Here is a 22,155-nt window from a genome sequence, read left to right on the forward strand (position 1 = left end):
GTCTAAGTCAGACCTACATACAGGTTTTTGTTTCATGTCTCTCCGATCTTCCTAGTGGGAGATATAGGCAGTCTAGTTTTTTTTTTCCTAGGGGGCGCTAGAGCGCAATTTTGAGTTTTGGGGTTCGGTTTTTTTAAAAAAAGGTAATTTTCGCAGGTCCTGATGTGTGGGTCAAGTATGGTGAGTTTTGAAGCATGTTAAGTGGGTCAAATTACAGTTTGTTGTGGCGGCGGAAGAATAAAGAATAATTAAAGCTGCAAGCAGCATTGGTCGGGCCCGCGTATTTGGCAGGTGCTAGTCCTAAGTGTCCCAATACTTTTGTCTACTTTTAGTCTGAAGTGTCCCAAGACTTTTGTCTAGTGTACCTACCTTGTCTGCATTGTGTGGGCATGTTGGTGCTTCCTGCTTTTGAGCAGCCATCTTAAAAAAACAGCAGCGCAGCAGCATCAGTGCAGCGGGTCTTTGAAGGGTCATAAAATCAAAACCGGAGCAGGTATTAAAAAGCTGTTCTATACTTTTATACACAAGGGTTCAATCTCTCTCCTGAAGCCTAAACGACAAACGCGCTCAGATAGATTTTGAAGGAAGGTGACCGGTTTTTACAAAAATGTTGTTTTGAAGGGGGAATAGCAAACGTCCTGTTGATTTTTGCTGGGGGTTGTCAATTTATGAAATGTAGGTCTAAGTGAGACCTACAGAGAGGTTTTTGTTTCATGTCTCTCTGACTTTCCCAGTGGGAGTTACAGGCAGTTTTGTCATTTTTTTCTTCCGAGGAGCAGTTTTTTCTGCGTTTTATTCAAAAATTGCTCTAGAGCGCAATTTTTAAATTTGGGGGTAGGTTTTTTTATTAGATCGCAATTTTTTGCCAGTCCTGATGTGTGCGTTCAGTTTGGTGAGTTTTGAAGCATGTTAAGGGGGTCAAATTACAGCTCAAAGAGGCAAAAGTGACTGTTTTTAGTACTTTTTTGTCTTGAAGGGGGAATTGCCAACTTCCTGTTGATTTCTGCCCGATGATATACAGTTATGAAAACTAGGTCTAAGTCAGACCTACATACAGGTTTTTGTTTCATGTCTCTCCGATCTTCCTAGTGGGAGATATAGGCAGTCTAGTTTTTTTTTTTTCCTAGGGGGCGCTAGAGCGCAATTTTGAGTTTTGGGGTTCGTTTTTTTTAAAAAAAGGTAATTTTCGCAGGTCCTGATGTGTGGGTCAAATATGGTGAGTTTTGAAGCATGTTAAGTGGGTCAAATTACAGTTTGTTGTGGCGGCGGAAGAATAAAGAATAATTAAAGCTGCAAGCAGCGTTGGTCGGGCCCGCGTATTTGGCAGGTGCTAGTCCTAAGTGTCCCAATACTTTTGTCTACTTTTAGTCTGAAGTGTCCCAAGACTTTTGTCTAGTGTACCTACCTTGTCTGCATTGTGTGGGCACGTTGGTGCTTCCTGCTTTTGAGCAGCCATCTTAAAAAAACAGCAGCGCAGCAGCATCAGTGCAGCGGGTCTTTGAAGGGTCATAAAATCAAAACCGGAGCAGGTATTAAAAAGCTGTTCTTTACTTTTATACACAAGGGTTCAATCTCTCTCCTGTTTTAGTTTGAAGCCTAAACGACAAACGCGCTCAGAGGAGATAGATTTTGAAGGAAGGTGACCGGTTTTTACAAAAATGTTGTTTTGAAGGGGGAATAGCAAACTTCCTGTTGATTTTTGCTGGGGGTTGTCAATTTATGAAATGTAGGTCTAAGTGAGACCTACATAGAGGTTTTTGTTTCATGTCTCTCCGACTTTCCCAGTGGGAGTTACAGGCAGTTTTGTCATTTTTTTCTTCCGAGGAGCAGTTTTTTCTGCGTTTTATTCAAAAATTGCTCTAGACCGCAATTTTTAAATTTGGGGTTAGGTTTTTTTATTAGATCGCAATTTTTTGCCAGTCCTGATGTGTGCGTTCAGTTTGGTGAGTTTTGAAGCGTGTTAAGGGGGTCAAATTACAGCTCAAAGAGGCAAAAGTGACTGTTTTTAGTACTTTTTTGTCTTGAAGGGGGAATTGCCAACTTCCTGTTGATTTCTGCCCGATGATATACAGTTATGAAAACTAGGTCTAAGTCAGACCTACATACAGGTTTTTGTTTCATGTCTCTCCGATCTTCCTAGTGGGAGATATAGGCAGTCTAGTTTTTTTTTTCCTAGGGGGCGCTAGAGCGCAATTTTGAGTTTTGGGGTTCGTTTTTTTTAAAAAAAGGTAATTTTCGCAGGTCCTGATGTGTGGGTCAAATATGGTGAGTTTTGAAGCATGTTAAGTGGGTCAAATTACAGTTTGTTGTGGCGGCGGAAGAATAAAGAATAATTAAAGCTGCAAGCAGCGTTGGTCGGGCCCGCGTATTTGGCAGGTGCTAGTCCTAAGTGTCCCAATACTTTTGTCTACTTTTAGTCTGAAGTGTCCCAAGACTTTTGTCTAGTGTACCTACCTTGTCTGCATTGTGTGGGCACGTTGGTGCTTCCTGCTTTTGAGCAGTCATCTTAAAAAAAACAGCAGCGCAGCAGCATCAGTGCAGCGGGTCTTTGAAGGGTCATAAAATCAAAACCGGAGCAGGTATTAAAAAGCTGTTCTATACTTTTATACACAAGGGTTCAATCTCTCTCCTGAAGCCTAAACGACAAACGCGCTCATAGATTTTGAAGGAAGGTGACCGGTTTTTACAAAAATGTTGTTTTGAAGGGGGAATAGCAAACTTCCTGTTGATTTTTGCTGGGGGTTGTCAATTTATGAAATGTAGGTCTAAGTGAGACCTACATAGAGGTTTTTGTTTCATGTCTCTCCGACTTTCCCAGTGGGAGTTACAGGCAGTTTTGTCATTTTTTTCTTCCGAGGAGCAGTTTTTTCTGCGTTTTATTCAAAAATTGCTCTAGAGCGCAATTTTTAAATTTGGGGTTAGGTTTTTTTATTAGATCGCAATTTTTTTGCCAGTCCTGATGTGTGCGTTCAGTTTGGTGAGTTTTGAAGCATGTTAAGGGGGTCAAATTACAGCTCAAAGAGGCAAAAGTGACTGTTTTTAGTACTTTTTTGTCTTGAAGGGGGAATTGACAACTTCCTGTTGATTTCTGCCCGATGATATACAATTATGAAAACTAGGTCTAAGTCAGACCTACATACAGGTTTTTGTTTCATGTCTCTGCGATCTTCCTAGTGGGAGATATAGGCAGTCTAGTTTTTTTTTTCCTAGGGGGCGCTAGAGCGCAATTTTGAGTTTTGGGGTTCGTTTTTTTTTTAAAAAGGTAATTTTCGCAGGTCCTGATGTGTGGGTCAAATATGGTGAGTTTTGAAGCATGTTAACTGGGTCAAATTACAGTTTGTTGTGGCGGCGGAAGAATAAAGAATAATTAAAGCTGCAAGCAGCATTGGTCGGGCCCGCGTATTTGGCAGGTGCTAGTCCTAAGTGTCCCAATACTTTTGTCTACTTTTAGTCTGAAGTGTCCCAAGACTTTTGTCTAGTGTACCTACCTTGTCTGCATTGTGTGGGCATGTTGGTGCTTCCTGCTTTTGAGCAGCCATCTTAAAAAAACAGCAGCGCAGCAGCATCAGTGCAGCGGGTCTTTGAAGGGTCATTAAATCAAAACCGGAGCAGGTATTAAAAAGCTGTTCTATACTTTTATACACAAGGGTTCAATCTCTCTCCTGAAGCCTAAACGACAAACGCGCTCAGATAGATTTTGAAGGAAGGTGACCGGTTTTTACAAAAATGTTGTTTTGAAGGGGGAATAGCAAACGTCCTGTTGATTTTTGCTAGGGGTTGTCAATTTATGAAATGTAGGTCTAAGTGAGACCTACAGAGAGGTTTTTGTTTCATGTCTCTCTGACTTTCCCAGTGGGAGTTACAGGCAGTTTTGTCATTTTTTTCTTCCGAGGAGCAGTTTTTTCTGCGTTTTATTCAAAAATTGCTCTAGAGCGCAATTTTTAAATTTGGGGTTAGGTTTTTTTATTAGATCGCAATTTTTTGCCAGTCCTGATGTGTGCGTTCAGTTTGGTGAGTTTTGAAGCATGTTAAGGGGGTCAAATTACAGCTCAAAGAGGCAAAAGTGACTGTTTTTAGTACTTTTTTTGTCTTGAAGGGGGAATTGCCAACTTCCTGTTGATTTCTGCCCGATGATATACAATTATGAAAACTAGGTCTAAGTCAGACCTACATACAGGTTTTTGTTTCATGTCTCTCCGATCTTCCCAGTGGGAGATATAGGCAGTCTAGTTTTTTTTTTCCTAGGGGGCGCTAGAGCGCAATTTTGAGTTTTGGGGTTCGGTTTTTTTTAAAAAAGGTAATTTTCGCAGGTCCTGATGTGTGGGTCAAATATGGTGAGTTTTGAAGCATGTTAAGTGGGTCAAATTACAGTTTGTTGTGGCGGCGGAAGAATAAAGAATAATTAAAGCTGCAAGCAGCGTTGGTCGGGCCCGCGTATTTGGCAGGTGCTAGTCCTAAGTGTCCCAATACTTTTGTCTACTTTTAGTCTGAAGTGTCCCAAGACTTTTGTCTAGTGTACCTACCTTGTCTGCATTGTGTGGGCACGTTGGTGCTTCCTGCTTTTAAGCAGCCATCTTAAAAAAACAGCACCGCAGCAGCATCAGTGCAGCGGGTCTTTGAAGGGTCATAAAATCAAAACCGGAGCAGGTATTAAAAAGCTGTTCTATACTTTTATACACAAGGGTTCAATCTCTCTCCTGTTTTAGTTTGAAGCCTAAACGACAAACGCGCTCAGATAGATTTTGAAGGAAGGTGACCGGTTTTTACAAAAATGTTGTTTTGAAGGGGGAATAGCAAACTTCCTGTTGATTTTTGCTGGGGGTTGTCAATTTATGAAATGTAGGTCTAAGTGAGACCTACATAGAGGTTTTTGTTTCATGTCTCTCCGACTTTCCCAGTGGGAGTTACAGGCAGTTTTGTCATTTTTTTCTTCCGAGGAGCAGTTTTTTCTGCGTTTTATTAAAAAATTGCTCTAGAGCGCAATTTTTAAATTTGGGGTTAGGTTTTTTTATTAGATCGCAATTTTTTGCCAGTCCTGATGTGTGCGTTCAGTTTGGTGAGTTTTGAAGCGTTTTAAGGGGGTCAAATTACAGCTCAAAGAGGCAAAAGTGACTGTTTTTAGTACTTTTTTGTCTTGAAGGGGGAATTGCCAACTTCCTGTTGATTTCTGCCCGATGATATACAGTTATGAAAACTAGGTCTAAGTCAGACCTACATACAGGTTTTTGTTTCATGTCTCTCCGATCTTCCTAGTGGGAGATATAGGCAGTCTAGTTTTTTTTTTCCTAGGGGGCGCTAGAGCGCAATTTTGAGTTGTGGGGTTCGGTTTTTTTTAAAAAAAGGTAATTTTCGCATGTCCTGATGTGTGGGTCAAGTATGGTGAGTTTTGAAGCATGTTAAGTGGGTCAAATTACAGTTTGTTGTGGCGGCGGAAGAATAAAGAATAATAAAACCTTACAAATACAATGGGCCATGCGGGCCCTAATTATCATCTCCCTGGTGCTTTTGGTGTCCTTATTCTGTTGTCCTTTCTCTGCCTCTTTACATCAGGTTTACACAGAAGAGAGTCAGATCGTGATTTTTGACGCGCTGGCTGGCCACCTTCATCAGGTTCAACTCCGAGCCAGGGACGAGGTGGACTCTGAGAGCCAGTGGAGTGATTGGACTCATCTGCTTTTTGCACGACCGTGGGAAGGTTAGAACATCGTTCATTTCTGGAAAAAGATACAACTGTTTTTAAAAATCAGGCATTGTTATTTGTCCCGCTCCAAATTCATTGTGTGCGTTCAACCAGACTTTGCATAGAATAATGTAGACTCATTTTTTGTTGAATTTATGCGTCCTTAAAACACTTTCAATCGTCTTGCCTCTGAATAGTGCTTTATAAATAAACCTTCCTCGTCTATTGACATGGGGATACATGTGACAGCTCAGCCTTTGATTATAATTAAAGATTTGACATGTTGGTTATTCTCTGTAATTAAAAGAAACCGTGTAAATATATAGTTGTTTTTCTTGTTTATCTTTTACTTAAAACGGTGTGGTCACACATGCTTTTTGCGCAAGTTCCCACAAATTCTTCACGAGGACACATCGCATTGAGCAACTGTTGGTGTCGACAGCAAAATTTGACAAATGTGTGTTTGTGTCTTTCCCCTGCAGACTACGTAACATCTGAACCTCCAGAGGATAATTTTTTGGACAATTTCTTTTACACCAACACAGAGACGGAGACCTCCACTGCAAAGACTCACAGTAAGCTTCTTCAAATGATGCATTTACCATTTACCTTCCTTATGTTGTGTCTCACCAGTCTACCTCTCAGGGAATTAAAGTCACTGGTCAATCCCAAATTCTTTCAGATGACATATATATGCAGAGTAAGAAGGACCATCAAGACAGAATAGGAATATTATCATGTTTTACTGAAGCTTCAGGAGACTAGTCCACATCAATACAGTCATACCGTCATCTCGGGATGGTCTAACATTCAAACAGGAAGAGACAACTTCTTGAATACGCAAACAGCCCCCACCCTCTCCAGAAAGGAATACAGGCTCATTGTTCTCAAAAGTCTTATGATGCACTCACTTTTGCAGTCGAAAAAAGCATCTGCTAGTGATCAGAGCTGCTAAATTTGCCGTGAACCAGATGTGTTCCCATTGTGTCCTCAGTCAGTCACCATCAATCAGTTTCATGCCACAATATTTTATTTTCTTCTTCATATGTGGCTTTGTTTAGGTTTGGAGTTGTTTCCACGCTTTGTATTGTCAATAGTAATATCAACTTTTGCTTATTTAAGGGGAAACTATTATGATTCGATAATTAAATTGTGATTTAACACACTTCCTTGTCGGGGTTCCCAACCTTTTTGACCTCGGGGCCCAACATTTCCACTACGGAAGGGCCTGGGCCCCACTCAAATTAGTAATTGTACTCTTGATTATAATTGTACACAATAATTATATTACGGTTTAAAGGATAAACCTTTTAAAATGAGATGAAACCATGTGTTTATCACAAAGATTATTATCAAGGCTTAGGTCAGGCTGATTACACAAATAAATACTAATCAAATATACTGCAAAAGAAAGGACTCGTAAAAACTACATACGGTACATACAAATACACAGTTCTAAAATAAATAATGGCTAAATTAATATTGAATAATAATAATACATGTTTCTTAATGAAACAGTCAATACAATTTAAGTACAAAATGACAATACAGCTTGACCACTTTAGTTATAATTTTTGCACTCAAACTTCTCAATGACAATTAAAATGCAATTAAAATGAGATGAAACCATGTGTTTATCACAAAGATTATTATCAAGGCTTAGGTCAGGCTGATTACAAAAATAAATGCTAATCAAATGTACTTCAAAAGAAAGGACTCGTAAAAACTGATTAGAAAATTAATTTACATACAGTTCTAAAATAAATAATGGCTAAATTCATATTGAATAATAATAATACATGTTTCTTAAAACCTCTAAAGGCTTAGTGGCCACATGCGTGGACAGCACCTTTTAGCTCTTATTTCCAAAATTGTGTACATTACTGAATTGGGGTCTCATGGCCACTTATGTGGACACTTATACTGCCATCTGGTGGTGTCAGAAGAGTATAACATACAATGGAATTTGGGGGGAAAAAAAGTGTAAAAATAAGAATTAGCATGTCACTACACATGAAGTACACATTTGTGTACTTATGGACTAAGTACATCGTATCAAAATATGATTCTTAGTTTTTATTCTAATTAGGGTCCAATAAGCCCAAATAGCAAAGAGAAATAAAAACAGCATGTAAACAAACAGCTTGGGCCTTAAAAAAAGAGGTTTTAATGAAACAATCAATACAACTTAAATCAAATCAAATCAAATCAACTTTATTTATAAAGCACATTTAAAATTTACCACAGGGGTAGCCAAAGTGCTGTACAATGGACAGGTTAAAAGATAAAACGAGTACCGAGCAAACACAACACAACACAAACAGAACACGATAAAAAATAAATAAATAAAATAGAATAAATAAAAACATAAAAACATAAAAACAGGTTCACAGCAGGTGTATTATGGGGCGCCATTGCAGGATGGATATCACTCAGTGTTAAAAGCCATGGAATAAAAGTATGTTTTTAAGAGAGATTTAAAAACAGGAAGAGAGGAGGCTTGTCTAACATTCAGAGGTAGGTCATTCCAGAGCTTGGGAGCAGCAACGGCGAAAGCTCTGTCACCTCTAAGCTTCAGCCTTGTGTCAGGGACCGTCAACAGCAGCTGATCGGCTGATCTTAAGGATCGGGTGGGGCAGTAAGGCTGAAGGAGGTCGGAGAGATAGGTTGGCGCGAGGTTGTTTAGACATTTAAAAACAAATAAAAGGAGTTTAAAATTGATTCGATAACGCACAGGGAGCCAGTGAAGAGACGCTAAAAGTACAAAATGACAACACAGCCCTGACCATTTTAGTCATAATTTTTGCACTTAAACTTCTCGATGACTTTAGCTGCAGACTTCTTCTTCTGTTATTGTCATTACTGCCACAAGTGGTGGAAAAGTGAATTACAACTGAGCACCGCTGCAGCCCATATGGACCACAGCTGAGAAACATGTCTTTTTTGGCGGCCTTCTGAGTGTGGCTCGCAGCCCAACACTAGTCTATATAATAGATAGTGCTTAACATTTTGCATAAATATTGCTCCACAGTCACATTTATAACTTTTTTTCTGTCTACAAAGTGTTCGTGTGTGGAGGCGTTCCCAGATTGCAAATAAAACCCTCCACGCCCCGACCTCTCCTATAGTATCAGAATGTGTCTTTTAAAAAAGTACACTTTTAAATATACAGGTAAAAGCCAGTAAATTAGAATATTTTGAAAAACTTGATTTATTTCAGTAATTGCATTCAAAAGGTGTAACTTGTACATTATATTTATTCATTGCACACAGACTGATGCATTCAAATGTTTATTTCATTTAATTTTGATGATTTGAAGTGGCAACAAATGAAAATCCAAAATTCCGTGTGTCACAAAATTAGAATATTACTTAAGGCTAATACAAAAAAGCATGAAGTGCTCTAAAACTTGCTGGTAGACGGCTGCGTTGACCCTGGATCTCAGGAAACAGAGTGGACCGACACCAGCAGATGACATGGCACCCCAAACCATCACCCAACCATGCAAATTTAGCATTTCCTTTGGAAATCGAGGTCCCAGAGTCTGGAGGAAGACAGGAGAGGCACAGGATCCACGTTGCCTGAAGTCTAGTGTAAAGTTTCCACCATCAGTGATGGTTTGGGGTGCCATGTCATCTGCTGGTGTCGGTCCACTCTGTTTCCTGAGATCCAGGGTCAACGCAGCCGTCTACCAGCAAGTTTTAGAGCACTTCATGCTTCCTGCTGCTGACCTGCTCTATGGAGATGGAGATTTCAAGTTCCAACAGGACTTGGCGCCTGCACACAGCGCAAAATCTACCCGTGCCTGGTTTACGGACCATGGTATTTCTGTTCTAAATTGGCCCGCCAACTCCCCTGACCTTAGCCCCATAGACAATCTGTGGGGTATTGTGAAAAGGAAGATGCAGAATGCCAGACCCAAAAACGCAGAAGAGTTGAAGGCCACTATCAGAGCAACCTGGGCTCTCATAACACCTGAGCAGTGCCAGAAACTCATCAACTCCATGCCACGCCGCATTAACGCAGTAATTGAGGCAAAAGGAGCTCCAACCAAGTATTGAGTATTGTACATGCTCATATTTTTCATTTTCATACTTTTCAGTTGGCCAACATTTCTAAAAATCCCTTTTTTGTATTAGCCTTAAGTAATATTCTCATTTTGTGACACACGGAATTTTGGATTTTCATTTGTTGCCACTTCAAATCATCAAAATTAAATGAAATAAACATTTGAATGCATCAGTCTGTGTGCAATGAATAAATATAATGTACAAGTTACACCTTTTGAATGCAATTACTGAAATAAATCAAGTTTTTCAAAATATTCTAATTTACTGGCTTTTACCTGTATACCTTGAAGACGAACATCTCCTCGATTTCTTTTCAGTCATGGTGGAAAATAAACTTCATAAACAGCATATACATTCACCGGCCACACAATTAGGCACACCTGCCCACCAGATCAATACACAGCTGCATTTTAAAAAAGCCATGATTTGATGCTATGATGTTGTTTAACACAAGTATCTAACATTTATTAGTCAGAAAAGAGGAAAAATCATCATATGTGCCCTTTAAGAAATGATTTGCCATTTTTCGGGGGGTTAAGTTTGGTGAAATTGTTCTTCTTCTCTTACAGGTCCGGCTCCGCAAGATGACGGTAATTTGGGTTTGGTGATTCTGCTGGTTTTGTTTGCCGTGGTTATCATCGCCACCGTCCTTTCTCTCATCTGTGTGCTGTGGTAAGACACTCACTTGCACTTCTCATCCACTAATCACACCCTTTTTAAAGGGGGACTGCACTTTTTTTGGATTAGACCCATCGTTCACAATCATACGACGAATGGATTTTTTTTTATTTTTTTTTTTAAATAAAAACATTTAAAAAAAATAAAATAAATGCTATTTATATAGCGCTTTTTCTCTAGTGACTCAAAGCGCTTTTACATAGTGAAACCCAATATCTAAGTTACATTTAAAGCAGTGTGTGTGGTAGAGATGCGCGGATAGGCAATTATTTCATCCGCAACCGCATCAGAAAGTCGTCAACCATCCGCCATCCACCCGATGTAACATTTGATCAGAACCGCACCCGCCCGTTGTTATATATCTAATATAGACGATGCAAGGCATTAGTGAGGTTATAAAGCTTTTGCCTGTTAAAGAAAGGAGACTGATCCAATGCAGCACAGACATTCGCGTGCCACGCTGTCACGACCCAGACGCACACCAGTGCGCAATCATATGGGAGCTGCGCTGAGCGCACCTCCAAGCGCGTCTCGCTGCCGGCGACGGCCGGGTATGGGCCCGACGCTCCAGCGCCATCCATTTTCAGGGCTAGTTGATTCGGCAGGTGGGTTGTTACACACTCCTTAGCGGGTTCCGACTTCCATGGCCACCGTCCTGCTGTCTATATCAACCAGGGTGAGCCCCACCCCTTATGTGAGCGCACTGCGCGCGGAGTGACCCCTGTTACGAGCCCCCGGCCACGGGGGTGGCGGGCAGGTAAGCTGCTTACCTGCTGCGCGTGACGCCGGCCGCGGCGAAGGCGGACGAGGCGGGGTGTCGGTGCGGTGGTGACCCTGGACGTGCGTCGGGCCCTTCTCGCGGATCGCCTCAGCTACGGCTCCCGGTGGGGCCCTCTCGGGGGAAGGGGCCTCGGTCCCGGACCCCGGCGAGGCGTCCCTTCTCCGCTCCGTAAAAGTGTCCATCTCTTCTTTTTTTTTTTCTTCTGTTGTGGCATATGCTGCAGGTGCCTGCTCGTTTTTCGTATGTGGGTAACAACATTTAACTATGTATATATATTTCCCAATTGGTTTAACTGCCACCCGCCTGAATCTATTTAAAATCTAATTTTTTTTAATTTCAACCGCCCGACCCGACCCGACCCGCGGATAAAATCTAATTTTTTTAAATTTCATCCGCCCGATCCGCGGATAATCCGCGGACTCCGCGGTTGTGCCCGCAAACCGCGCATCTCTAGTTAGCGCTTATAACAATATCACTAATACTTGTTATTTTCAAGTATGGCACTTTTTGGATGGTTTTTGATTGGGTTTTATGGGCGGAATAGAGGACCTCCCATTGGCTTTGTGGTAAGCAGACTTTTATTTACAAGTTAGAAAGTTTTTAAAAAAAATACATCAGTGGTCATGTCTTTCGTAATGATTAATAAATAAATAAATAATAATAAATAAAATAAGATATTCTTCATCTCAGTATCATACCTGCCAACTACTCCGGTTTTCCCGTAATTAGTACGGTTTTCATCAACCTATTCCGGGTTACGGTTGCAGTGATAAAAAATACTGTTTTTCAATAATTAAAAAAAATAAAACAAATTTAAGTTTTATTCACGAAATCGCATAACAACAATGCATCCCGTAACTTCCTATCGAGCCATTCCGAATGCCATGCGCGAGGCTATTTATAGCACCGCTGCCAAGCACGAGGCACCAGTTGCCATTGTTTCCAAACGAGCGAACGATCATGGAATCAGCCGGAGAAAAATCGCAAACAAGTCTTAAACCGAAAAGAAAACCGCAGTCATTCCGTGAAGAATATTCAAAAGCCTATCCGGGGAATAATTATCCGTTCCAAAAAGGGTGAAAACTACGCGAATTGCACCTTGTGCAGACAAGATTTTTCGATCGGACACGGAGGAATTAGCGATGTAAAAGACCACGTCGGGACAAAAAAACACACAAAAAGGTAATGACACCAATGTTATCTATTGGAATTGTTTAGTACTGTTATACTGTTAAAAGTGTTTATACTATTTATGCTTTCAAGTCCAAGTTGAAGAAATCTTGTTAAATGTTGACAGCATAACTACCAAAAAACTCCGCATAGTTGACTGTAATGTGGTCGCTCCCCACCCGTTAGATTTAATAACCGGCCTATGCCACAACACAAATCAATAAAAAACCGAATCCAAAATAATACATTTTTCTGTCAGGCATACATGCAATGGGTGGATAACCCATAAATCGGTAGTGTGGATACCAAGGGTGGTATCATTATATTTAATACTCGAGTGATTTAGTTTTCTCAAAATCTAACTTTGTTGTTGTCGTTTTTGTTAATGTTTACAAACTAGGGGATTAAAGCCCTATGCACAGGAGGCATTTGAAGGTGAAAAAAAAACAGGATTTCAATGAGTAATAGCAGTTTTTGCTTTTGTTTAGTTATTGTTACTACTTAGTTATTACTGACTTTGTTTTGATCAATGTATAGCATAAAAGAAAGTAACAAACTAGGAACTTGATATCGTTAAACTGTCAATAGCATTCACCATAAATAAATAACAAAAATGACATTTAATGTGATAGGTGTCGGCCAATATTTACTCATGAATGATCGGAATTGGCGGCATAAAACTCTGATCGGATCGTCCTTATTTCTAACTCATAAACAAAATGTTAACAGATACGTTCAAATGTGTTTTATGAGGTTTTCAAAAATAAAGCTTTTGTGAAAGTGTATTTGTGTGGAAAGAAACTGGTTGAAAATAGTTGTCAGATTCAAACACCGATAACATCTACTAAACAGACAATAAGCAAGGAATCAGGCAAAGACAGAGTTAAATTTTACTCATGAGGAGAGACGTATTAGGCTGTACACTCAGTTACAGTTCCAACCTACGCTCTAAGGCACAGCCCACGTGCTCCTCTATTTATTTGGGAGGTCCCTGGTTACATCACTGAGGCTGCTTCTGAAGGGAGGGGTAATGCCAGCAGTCCCAGTTAGACACAATACCATACCTGCCAACTACTCCGGTTTTCCCGTAATTAGTACGGTTTTCATCAACCTATTCCGGGTTATGGTTGCAGTGATAAAAAATACGGTTTTTCATTAATTAAAAAATTTTTTTTTTTTTAAATGCGCGAGGCTATTTATAGCACCGCTGCCAAGCACGAGGCACCAGTTGCCATTGTTTCCAAACGAGCGAACGATCATGGAATCAGCCGGAGAAAAATCGCAGACGAGTCTTAAACCGAAAAGAAAACCGCAGTCATTCCGTGAAGAATATTCAAAAGCCTATCCGGGAATAATTATCCGTTCCAAAAAGGGTGAAAACTACGCAAATTGCACCTTGTGCAGACAAGATTTTTCGATCGGACACGGAGGAATTAGCGATGTAAAAGACCACGTTGGGACAAAAAAACACAAGTCTAATGCCGTTGCTAATGCCGTTGCCGTTGGATTTTAGCCACAAAAAGGTAATGACACCAATGTTATCTATTGGAATTGTTTAGTACTGTTATACTGTTAAAAGTGTTTATACTATTTATGCTTTCAAGTCCAAGTTGAAGAAATCTTGTTAAATGTTGACAGCATAACTACCAAAATACAGAAGTATGTCCTTAATATTTTTTGCAGTGCTATTTCTGTTGAAAAGTTCAAATGATTACATTAGAGATGTGATGTGCCACTTTTCAAGTGTCTGATGGCTTCAATTAATTTTCATTCATTTTTCATATTTTGAATTCTTTTGAAAGGATTACAAAGAAGCTACATTTGAATTGTAATTCCATGCTATTGACAGGACTATTAATTTTAATGAAGTTAGCTTACCATGTTTACAGTATGATAATTGTGATGGAAATGTGAATTTTAGGCACAGAATATTTTTTACAATTGAACAAGGCAGTAGATTATACAAGCTTGGACAGAAAGTTAATAATGACACCAATTTTTTTTTAAATGGAATTGTTTAGTACTGTTTTACCATTTGTTTACTGTAAAAAGTGTTTATACTTTCAATTAACAAATTGAAGTCTTGGGAAAGGTTGACAGGATAACTGGCATTAAATGTCAAAATAATTTCAAACTATTGAAGTTAGCTTACAGAATAAACATGTCAATCAACCCATATGATTTTTGCTGTAATATTTTTGTTTTGAAAAGTCACTGTGACTGATAGAAAAGTGATGGTTTTAGCAACATTTTAACCTGTCTGAATGCAATCAATCATTTTGCGTCGGGGGGCCTGAACCCCCCACCAGGATTTTGTCCTGGACCTACCGGGGCTTGCGGCCCCTGGACCCTGGCTACTAGGTTTTTCTGATTTCAAAAGTTGGCAGGTATGCAGTATGTTAATAATGACTGACTTAATTATATATTACAAAACTGTTGTATTACTCATTCACGGATGTCATTTTACTATAAAAAAAAAGTCAGTAAATGAATGTATATATTTGTAAACTCTCTGAAGTGGGAAAGGGGTAGGATTAAATAAGCTTTGCTTCTTCCTACTCCTTTTCGGACATGATGAAAAGTGATATGAAATTGTGTGATGTATTATGCTGTAAGTGTGTTCATGTTCGAAAATAAACTAAAGAAAGAAAAAGAATGATTGTGAACGAATGCGGCAGCAGTTTTTATGGATCTAACTAAAGCATTTGACACAATTAATCACAATATTTTAATCAAAAAACTAGAACGATATGGCGTCAGAGGGTTAGTCTTAAACTGGATAAGAAGTTATCTAATGAACAGGAAACAATACGTGAAGGTAGGCCAACACACCTCTACAACGCCAAATATATCCTGTGGTGTACCTCAGGGATCAATGCTAGGACCTAAATTATTCAATATATATATAAATGACATTTGTAAAGTTACAAAAGATTTAAAGTTAGTATTATTTGCGGATGATACAACAGCGTTTTGTTCAGGAGAAAACACACAGAAGATACTACAAATAATAACAGAAGAAATGAACAAATTAAAAAGATGCTTTGACAAAAACAGACTATCGTTGAATCTCAGTAAAACTAAAATAATGCTATTTGGTAACAGTAGAAGACAAAGTCAAACACAAATACAAATAGACGGAATAGAAATTGAAAGAGTAAATGAAACCAAATTTCTTGGTATAATGATTGATGATAAATTGAACTGGAAATCTCACGTAAAAAATATACCGTATTTTCCGCACCATAAGGCGCCCTGGGTTAAAAGCCGCGCCTTCAATGAACGGCATATTTCAAAACTTTGTCCACCTATAAGCCGCCCCGTGTTGTAAGCCGCATCTAACTGCGCTAAAGGAATGTCAAAAAAACAGTCAGATAGGTCAGTCAAACTTTAATAATATATTAAAAACCAGCGTTCTAACAACTCTGTTCACTCCCAAAATGTACGCAAATGTGCAATCACAAACATACGTATATCAACATGGACAGAGCTGCGTGAAAAAAGCCACCCGGCCTCTTCGCGTAAACTTAAACTTACCTTAACCACTCGCTCATCTTTTCTTCATCCATCCCTTCGAGTTAGCTTTTATGATGACGCCGGCTGGAAAGGTCTCTTTTGGCAAGGTCTTCCTTTTGAATATCACCATGGGTGGAAGTTTCTGGCCATTAGCATGGCAAGCTAGAACCACAGTGAAGGATGACTTCTCATTCCCTGTGGTGCGAATATTCACCGTATGTGCTCCCGTTGTATCCACAGTGCGGTTCACAGGAATATCAGTTGCTGTGAAATAGTAATCCGTGTGCGGATGGAGAGATTGCGTCTTTTCATGAACCGGATCCCTGACGCTTAGTAGGAGCCATTTTGTGGTCTTTACAGATGTAAACACACAAAGGAAATGAAACGTACGGTATATCCGCGCGCTTTTTCTTCTTCTACGCGGGCGGGTGGTTGCTTACAGTAGAAGAAGAAGCGCTTCCTGTTCTATGGGGGCGGGTGCTTACCTTGGCGGTTGCTTGCGTAGAAGAAGAAGCGCTTCCTGTTCTACCGGGAAAAAAGATGGCGGCTGTTTACCGAAGTTGCGAGATCGAAACTTTATGAAAATGAATCTTAATATTAATCCATATATAAAGCGCACCGGGTTAAAAGCCGCACTGTCAGCTTTTGAGTAAATTTGTGGTTTTTAGGTGCGGCTAATAGTGCGGAAAATACGGTACAACATAAAGTAGCAAGAAACACGTCAATAATGAATAAAGCAAAACATGTTCTAGACAAAAAAATCACTTCATATTCTCTACTGCTCACTAGTGTTACCATATCTGAGTTATTGTGCAGAAATATGGGGAAATAATTACAAAAAAGATCATTTAGAATAATACATCATGTTGGATATAGAGAACACACAAATCCTTTATTTATTGAATCATCCATCCATCCATCCATTTTCTACCGCTTATTCCCTTTGGGGTCGCGGGGGGCGCTGGAGCCTATCTCAGCTACAATCGGGCGGAAGGCGGGGTACACCCTGGACAAGTCGCCACCTCATCGCAGGGCCAACACAGATAGACAGACAACATTCACACTCACATTCACACACTAGGGCCAATTTAGTGTTGCCAATCAACTTATCCCCAGGTGCATGTCTTTGGAAGTGGGAGGAAGCCGGAGTACCCGGAGGGAACCCACGCAGTCACGGCGAGAACATGCAAACTCCACACAGAAAGATCCCGAGCCCGGGATTGAACCCATGACTACTCAGGACCTTCGTATTGTGAGGCAGATGCACTAACCCCTCTGCCACCGTGAAGCCTTTATTGAATCAAAGATACTGAAATTCTACGACATAGTGAATTTGCAAACAGCTAAAATGATACACAAAGCAAACTATAACCTGCTAGCCAAGAATATACAACAATTCTTCTCAAAAAAAAGAGGAGAAATATAATCTTAGGGAGAAATGTAATTTAAAACATTTGTACGCACGTACAACACTTAAGACCTTCAGTATATCAGTATGTGGAATTAAATGATGGAATGGATTAAGCAAAGCAATCAAACAATGTACTAATATGATCCACTTCAAGAAACTCTTCAAACTTAAAGTGTTTACAAAGTACAAAGAAGAAGAACCATGATAAACATTCTGACTTTATTTAACTCATCCATTCTTTCATTCTTTCACTCACAAAATAATCTTACTTATCTCAACATATGAAATGTAACTTACTTCACCAATTATCATTTATTTACTTATTTTTATTGTGATTACTTATGGAGTATATTGTGAATAAATTGAGAACAGGAAGTGAACAAAAGTTTTAGCAACTGTTATGTAAAAGAAAAGGGGTAGGATTAAATAAGCTCTGCTTCTTCCTACTCCTTTTCGAACATGTTGAAAAGAGAAACTGGAGATTGTGATGTATCATGTTGTATACTTGCATGTTCCAAATAAACTCAAACTCAAACTCAAACTCAAACGAAAGGCAAAATTCCCCAAAAAAAGTGCAGTTCCCCTTTAAGTTAGCTTTATTTTCTTGTAATCATAATTAATCATCATTTTTTTCCCTCAGGGTGAGGCAGAGGCGGCGTGAACATGTGACCAAACAGGAACTCACCTCGGTGGTCAAGATGAAGTCCATGCCAATTTGATGTGAGACAAAACCCTCTTTTCCTCTCAGTGGTATTTTATTTCTGAAGTCAAATAGAAAAACAGAATCAAACCAACATGTTTTGCAAATGTATGCCGGTTTTCATGCATCACTTTAGACCGCTTACCGTTAATCCAAAAGATGGCTCGCCAGATGACCTCACTGCGAATACTCTTATTTCAGTGGGAATCAACATTCAAATCTTGAAAAAAAGACAGTCTTCACAAAGGATGAAGAAAGTGTAATGGCATTTCTTTCTTTCTATGGTTTATTAGCAAAGGTCTGCATCTCTCCAATAAGAGGCGATCCAATACTTACCTCGACACCTGGAGAACGATACCAGTCAGAAATGACACATTTCAAAGTGTAGCGATTAGATTCGATAGAATTTGATGTGATTTGATTTAAAGCTATCTGGTACAGTTCCCTGTTTAAAATAGACTTTCATTTTATTCTATAAATCCTAGGTCACGTCTCTCAATTGGCACTGTTTATATTGAAATTAATACACTATATAAAGTATATTCATTTACCCGTATTTTCCGCACTATTAGCCGCACCTAAAAACCACAAATTTACTCAAAAGCTGACAGTGCGGCTTATAACCCGGTGCGCTTTATATATGGATTAATATTAAGATTCATTTTCATAAAGTTTCGGTCTCGCAACTACGGTAAACAGCCGCCATCTTTTTTCCCCGTAGAAGAGGAAGTGCTTCTTATTCTACGCAAGCAACCACCAAGGTAAGCACCCGCCCCCATAGAAGAGGAAGCGCTTCTTCTTCTACTGTAAGCAACCACCCGCCCCCGTAGAAGAAGAAGAAGCGCGCGGATATTACGTTTCATTTCCTTTGTGTGTTTACATCTGTAAAGACCACAAAATGGCTCCTACTAAACGACAGGGATCCGGTTCATGAAAAGACGCAATCTCTCCATCCGCACACGGATTACTATTTCACAGCAACTGATATTCCTGTGAACCGCACTGTGGATACAACGGGAGCACGTACGGTGAATATTCGCACCACAGGGAATGAGAAGTCGTCCTTCACTGTGGTTCTAGCTTGCCATGCTAATGGCCAGAAACTTCCACCCATGGTGATATTCAAAAGGAAGACCTTGCCAAAAGAGACCTTTCCAGCCGGCGTCATCATAAAAGCTAACTCGAAAGGATGGATGGATGAAGAAAAGATGAGCGAGTGGTTAAGGTAAGTTTACGCGAAGAGGCCGGGTGGCTTTTTTCACGCAGCTCCGTCCATGTTGATATACGACTCCATGCGCGCCCACATCACGCTGGTTTTTAATATATTATTAAAGTTTGACTGACCTATCTGACTGTTTTTTTGACATTCCTTTAGCGCAGTTAGATGCGGCTTACAACACGGGGCGGCTTATAGGTGGACAAAGTTTTGAAATATGCCGTTCATTGAAGGCGCGGCTTATAACCCAGGGCGCCTTATGGTGCGGAAAATACGGTATTATTATTAAAAAAAATAACTTGGGTCAAAATAATTCAGTGTGTGTATAAGTACTCTTTGAGCACATTCAACAATACCGCAATAATAGTAATAATTGTGGTCACAGTAACCATGATGTAACATGTTCATAACTTTAAATCTCTAATCACAGGGTTATATAAGTACTAAAACCAGTCCATCCCAGTATCTGCTCTCTGCATGAATACACAATATTTTACCTCTTCTTCTATCTTTGTTGTTGCACATGTGTTCTGAACACATCCAATTCCCACACGAGTGGTTGTGCGTCTTCTTGAGCTTTGCCCGTTTTGGGAGATAGTTGTGTATGGCACACACACGACCTCTGTGGTGAAGCTAATTATAAACCCGAAGGGCTTGCTTGCTTATGCTAAATCCTTTTTGCGGAGTTAAAAGAAAAAAAAAAGTGACATGGTAGTCAGGCAAGTAAACAAACATTTAACTTGGTTGAGGTCATTGAACACCATATTGACCATTACATTTCAGCAAAAGTAGTCCCTGTGTTGCCATAAGCAACAGACACATATTATAGGCTGCTTAAAAAGGGTCATTATGTCTTCTTATTCATATACTTTTTCAAATGTTCTTGTAATCAGACCGTATTTTCGGTACATTGGATGGAATTTGTCGTCTGCAGTCTTCTACAGAAGGGTCACCTGACCACTGTGACGTGTTGCCTATCAGTTGTTCTAATAGGCGTGGCCAACCAGGCAGACAAGACAGTTACTGGTACATCCAAAAGACAAGACAAGAAATGCAATGTCATTCACGAAATCCCGGGTAAATCACGCAAAACAATCATACATGGGAGAAACCGAGAGGACATTCAACACAAGGAAGAAAGAACATAGATAGATAGATAGATAGATAGATACATAGGTCTTTATTGTCATTGCACAAGTACAACGAAACTTTGTTTTCAGTACAAACCCGTTCAAGATGAGACAAACAAACAGTGTACAGGGTTACAGAACAGGAACGCTGATGGGTCACCACAAGGGGCCCCCCGTAAAAGATGAGGAAAAAGGTAACTTTTCTGGGGAAGGATGAGTAAAAAAATATAATCTAGACTGGGCTCCTAAGGGGTCCCGTCTGGAGTGGGAAAAAACCTCCATAGCAAAGCACATATACATATTACAATCTTACATTTTGAGATATCTAGCAACAGAGGGAAGGGAGTGCGGGGTCGTGATGGTGGGCCGCAGCTCTCATCAGAAACATCAGAAAGAATGCGAAAAAATTAGAAACCGAGAGGACATTCAACACAAGGAAGAAAGAACATAGATAGATAGATAGATAGATAGATAGATAGGTCTTTATTGTCATTGCACAAGTACAACGAAACTTTGTTTTCAGCACAAACCCGTTCAAAATTAGACAAACAAACAGTGTACAGGGTTACAGAACAGGAACGCTGATGGGTCGCCACAAGGGGCCCCCCGTAAAAGATGAGGAAAAAGGTAAATTTTCTGGGGAAGGATGAGTAAAAAAATATAATCCAGACTGGGCTCCTAAGGGGGCCCAGTCTGGAGTGGGAAAAAACCTCCATAGCAAAGCACATATACATATTACAATGTACATCTTGAGATATCTAGCAACAGAGGGGAGGGAGTGCGGGGTCATGATGGTGGGCTGCAGCTCTCATCAGAAACATCAGAAAGAATGCGAAAAAAATAGAAACCGAGAGGACATTCAACACAAGGAAGAAAGAACATAGATAGATAGATAGATAGATAGATACATAGATAGATAGATGGATGGATAGGTCTTTATTGTCATTGCACAAGTACAACAAAACTTTGTTTTCAGCACAAACCCGTTCAAGATTAGACAAACAAACAGTGTACAGGGTTACAGAACAGGAACGCTGATGGGTCGCCACAAGGGGCTCCCCGTAAAAGATGAGGAAAAAGGTCAAACGCTGTGGAAGGATGAGTAAAAAAATACAATATAGACTGGGCTCCTAAAGGGTCCAGTCTGGAGTGGGAAAAAACCTCCATAGCAAAGCACATATACATATTACAAACTTACATCTTAAGATATCTAGCAACAGAGGGGAGGGAGTGCGGGGTCATGATGGTAGGCTGCAGCTCTCATCAGAAACATCAGAAAGAATGCGAAAAAATTAGAAACCGAGAGGACATTCAACACAAGGAAGAAAGAACATATCAGAATCAGAATCAGCTTTATTGTCATTACGCATGAAAAAAAAAAAAAAAAAAAAAAACAGGGTGGTTGGTGGAATGGGTTATTGCACCGAAGAGAAGGCAGTTATGAGGGACAATGGGGCAGTCCGTTCAGGATGGTTATGGCCCTGGGGAAGAAGCTGTTCTTTAGCCTGTTTGTTTTGGTTTTAATGCACCTGTAGCGCTTCCCAGAGGGCAGCAGGTGGAACAGGTCAGAGCCAGGGTGGGTGCTGTCCTTGATGATGGCACTGGCTCTGTTGAGGCAGCGGGAGGTGTAGATGTCCGTCAGAGAGGGACAGAGATAGATAGATAGGTCTTTATTGTCATTGCACAAGTACAACAAAACTTTGTTTTCAGCACAAACCCGTTCAAGATGAGACAAACAAACAGTGTACAGGGTTACAGAACAGGAACGCTGATGGGTCGCCACAAGGGGCCCCCCGTAAAAG

General features: G+C 40.0%; 1 protein-coding gene across 1 annotated transcript in view; it reads left to right on the plus strand.

Annotated features, from left to right (window-relative positions):
• The window catches only part of il11ra (interleukin 11 receptor subunit alpha), a 160,116-nt gene that overhangs the window by 130,816 nt on the left and 7,145 nt on the right, over nt 1-22,155 (plus strand). Inside the window, exons 8-11 of the mRNA XM_061980910.2 lie at nt 5,551-5,695; nt 6,163-6,255; nt 10,321-10,423; nt 17,948-18,027. Coding sequence (XP_061836894.2) covers nt 5,551-5,695; nt 6,163-6,255; nt 10,321-10,423; nt 17,948-18,026 — 420 coding nt within the window. The 3' untranslated portion in view covers nt 18,027. The remainder of the gene's footprint in view (nt 1-5,550; nt 5,696-6,162; nt 6,256-10,320; nt 10,424-17,947; nt 18,028-22,155) is intronic.

This window comes from Nerophis lumbriciformis, linkage group LG20 (assembly GCF_033978685.3).
Source record: "Nerophis lumbriciformis linkage group LG20, RoL_Nlum_v2.1, whole genome shotgun sequence".
NCBI classification, from domain to species: Eukaryota; Metazoa; Chordata; class Actinopteri; order Syngnathiformes; family Syngnathidae; genus Nerophis; species Nerophis lumbriciformis.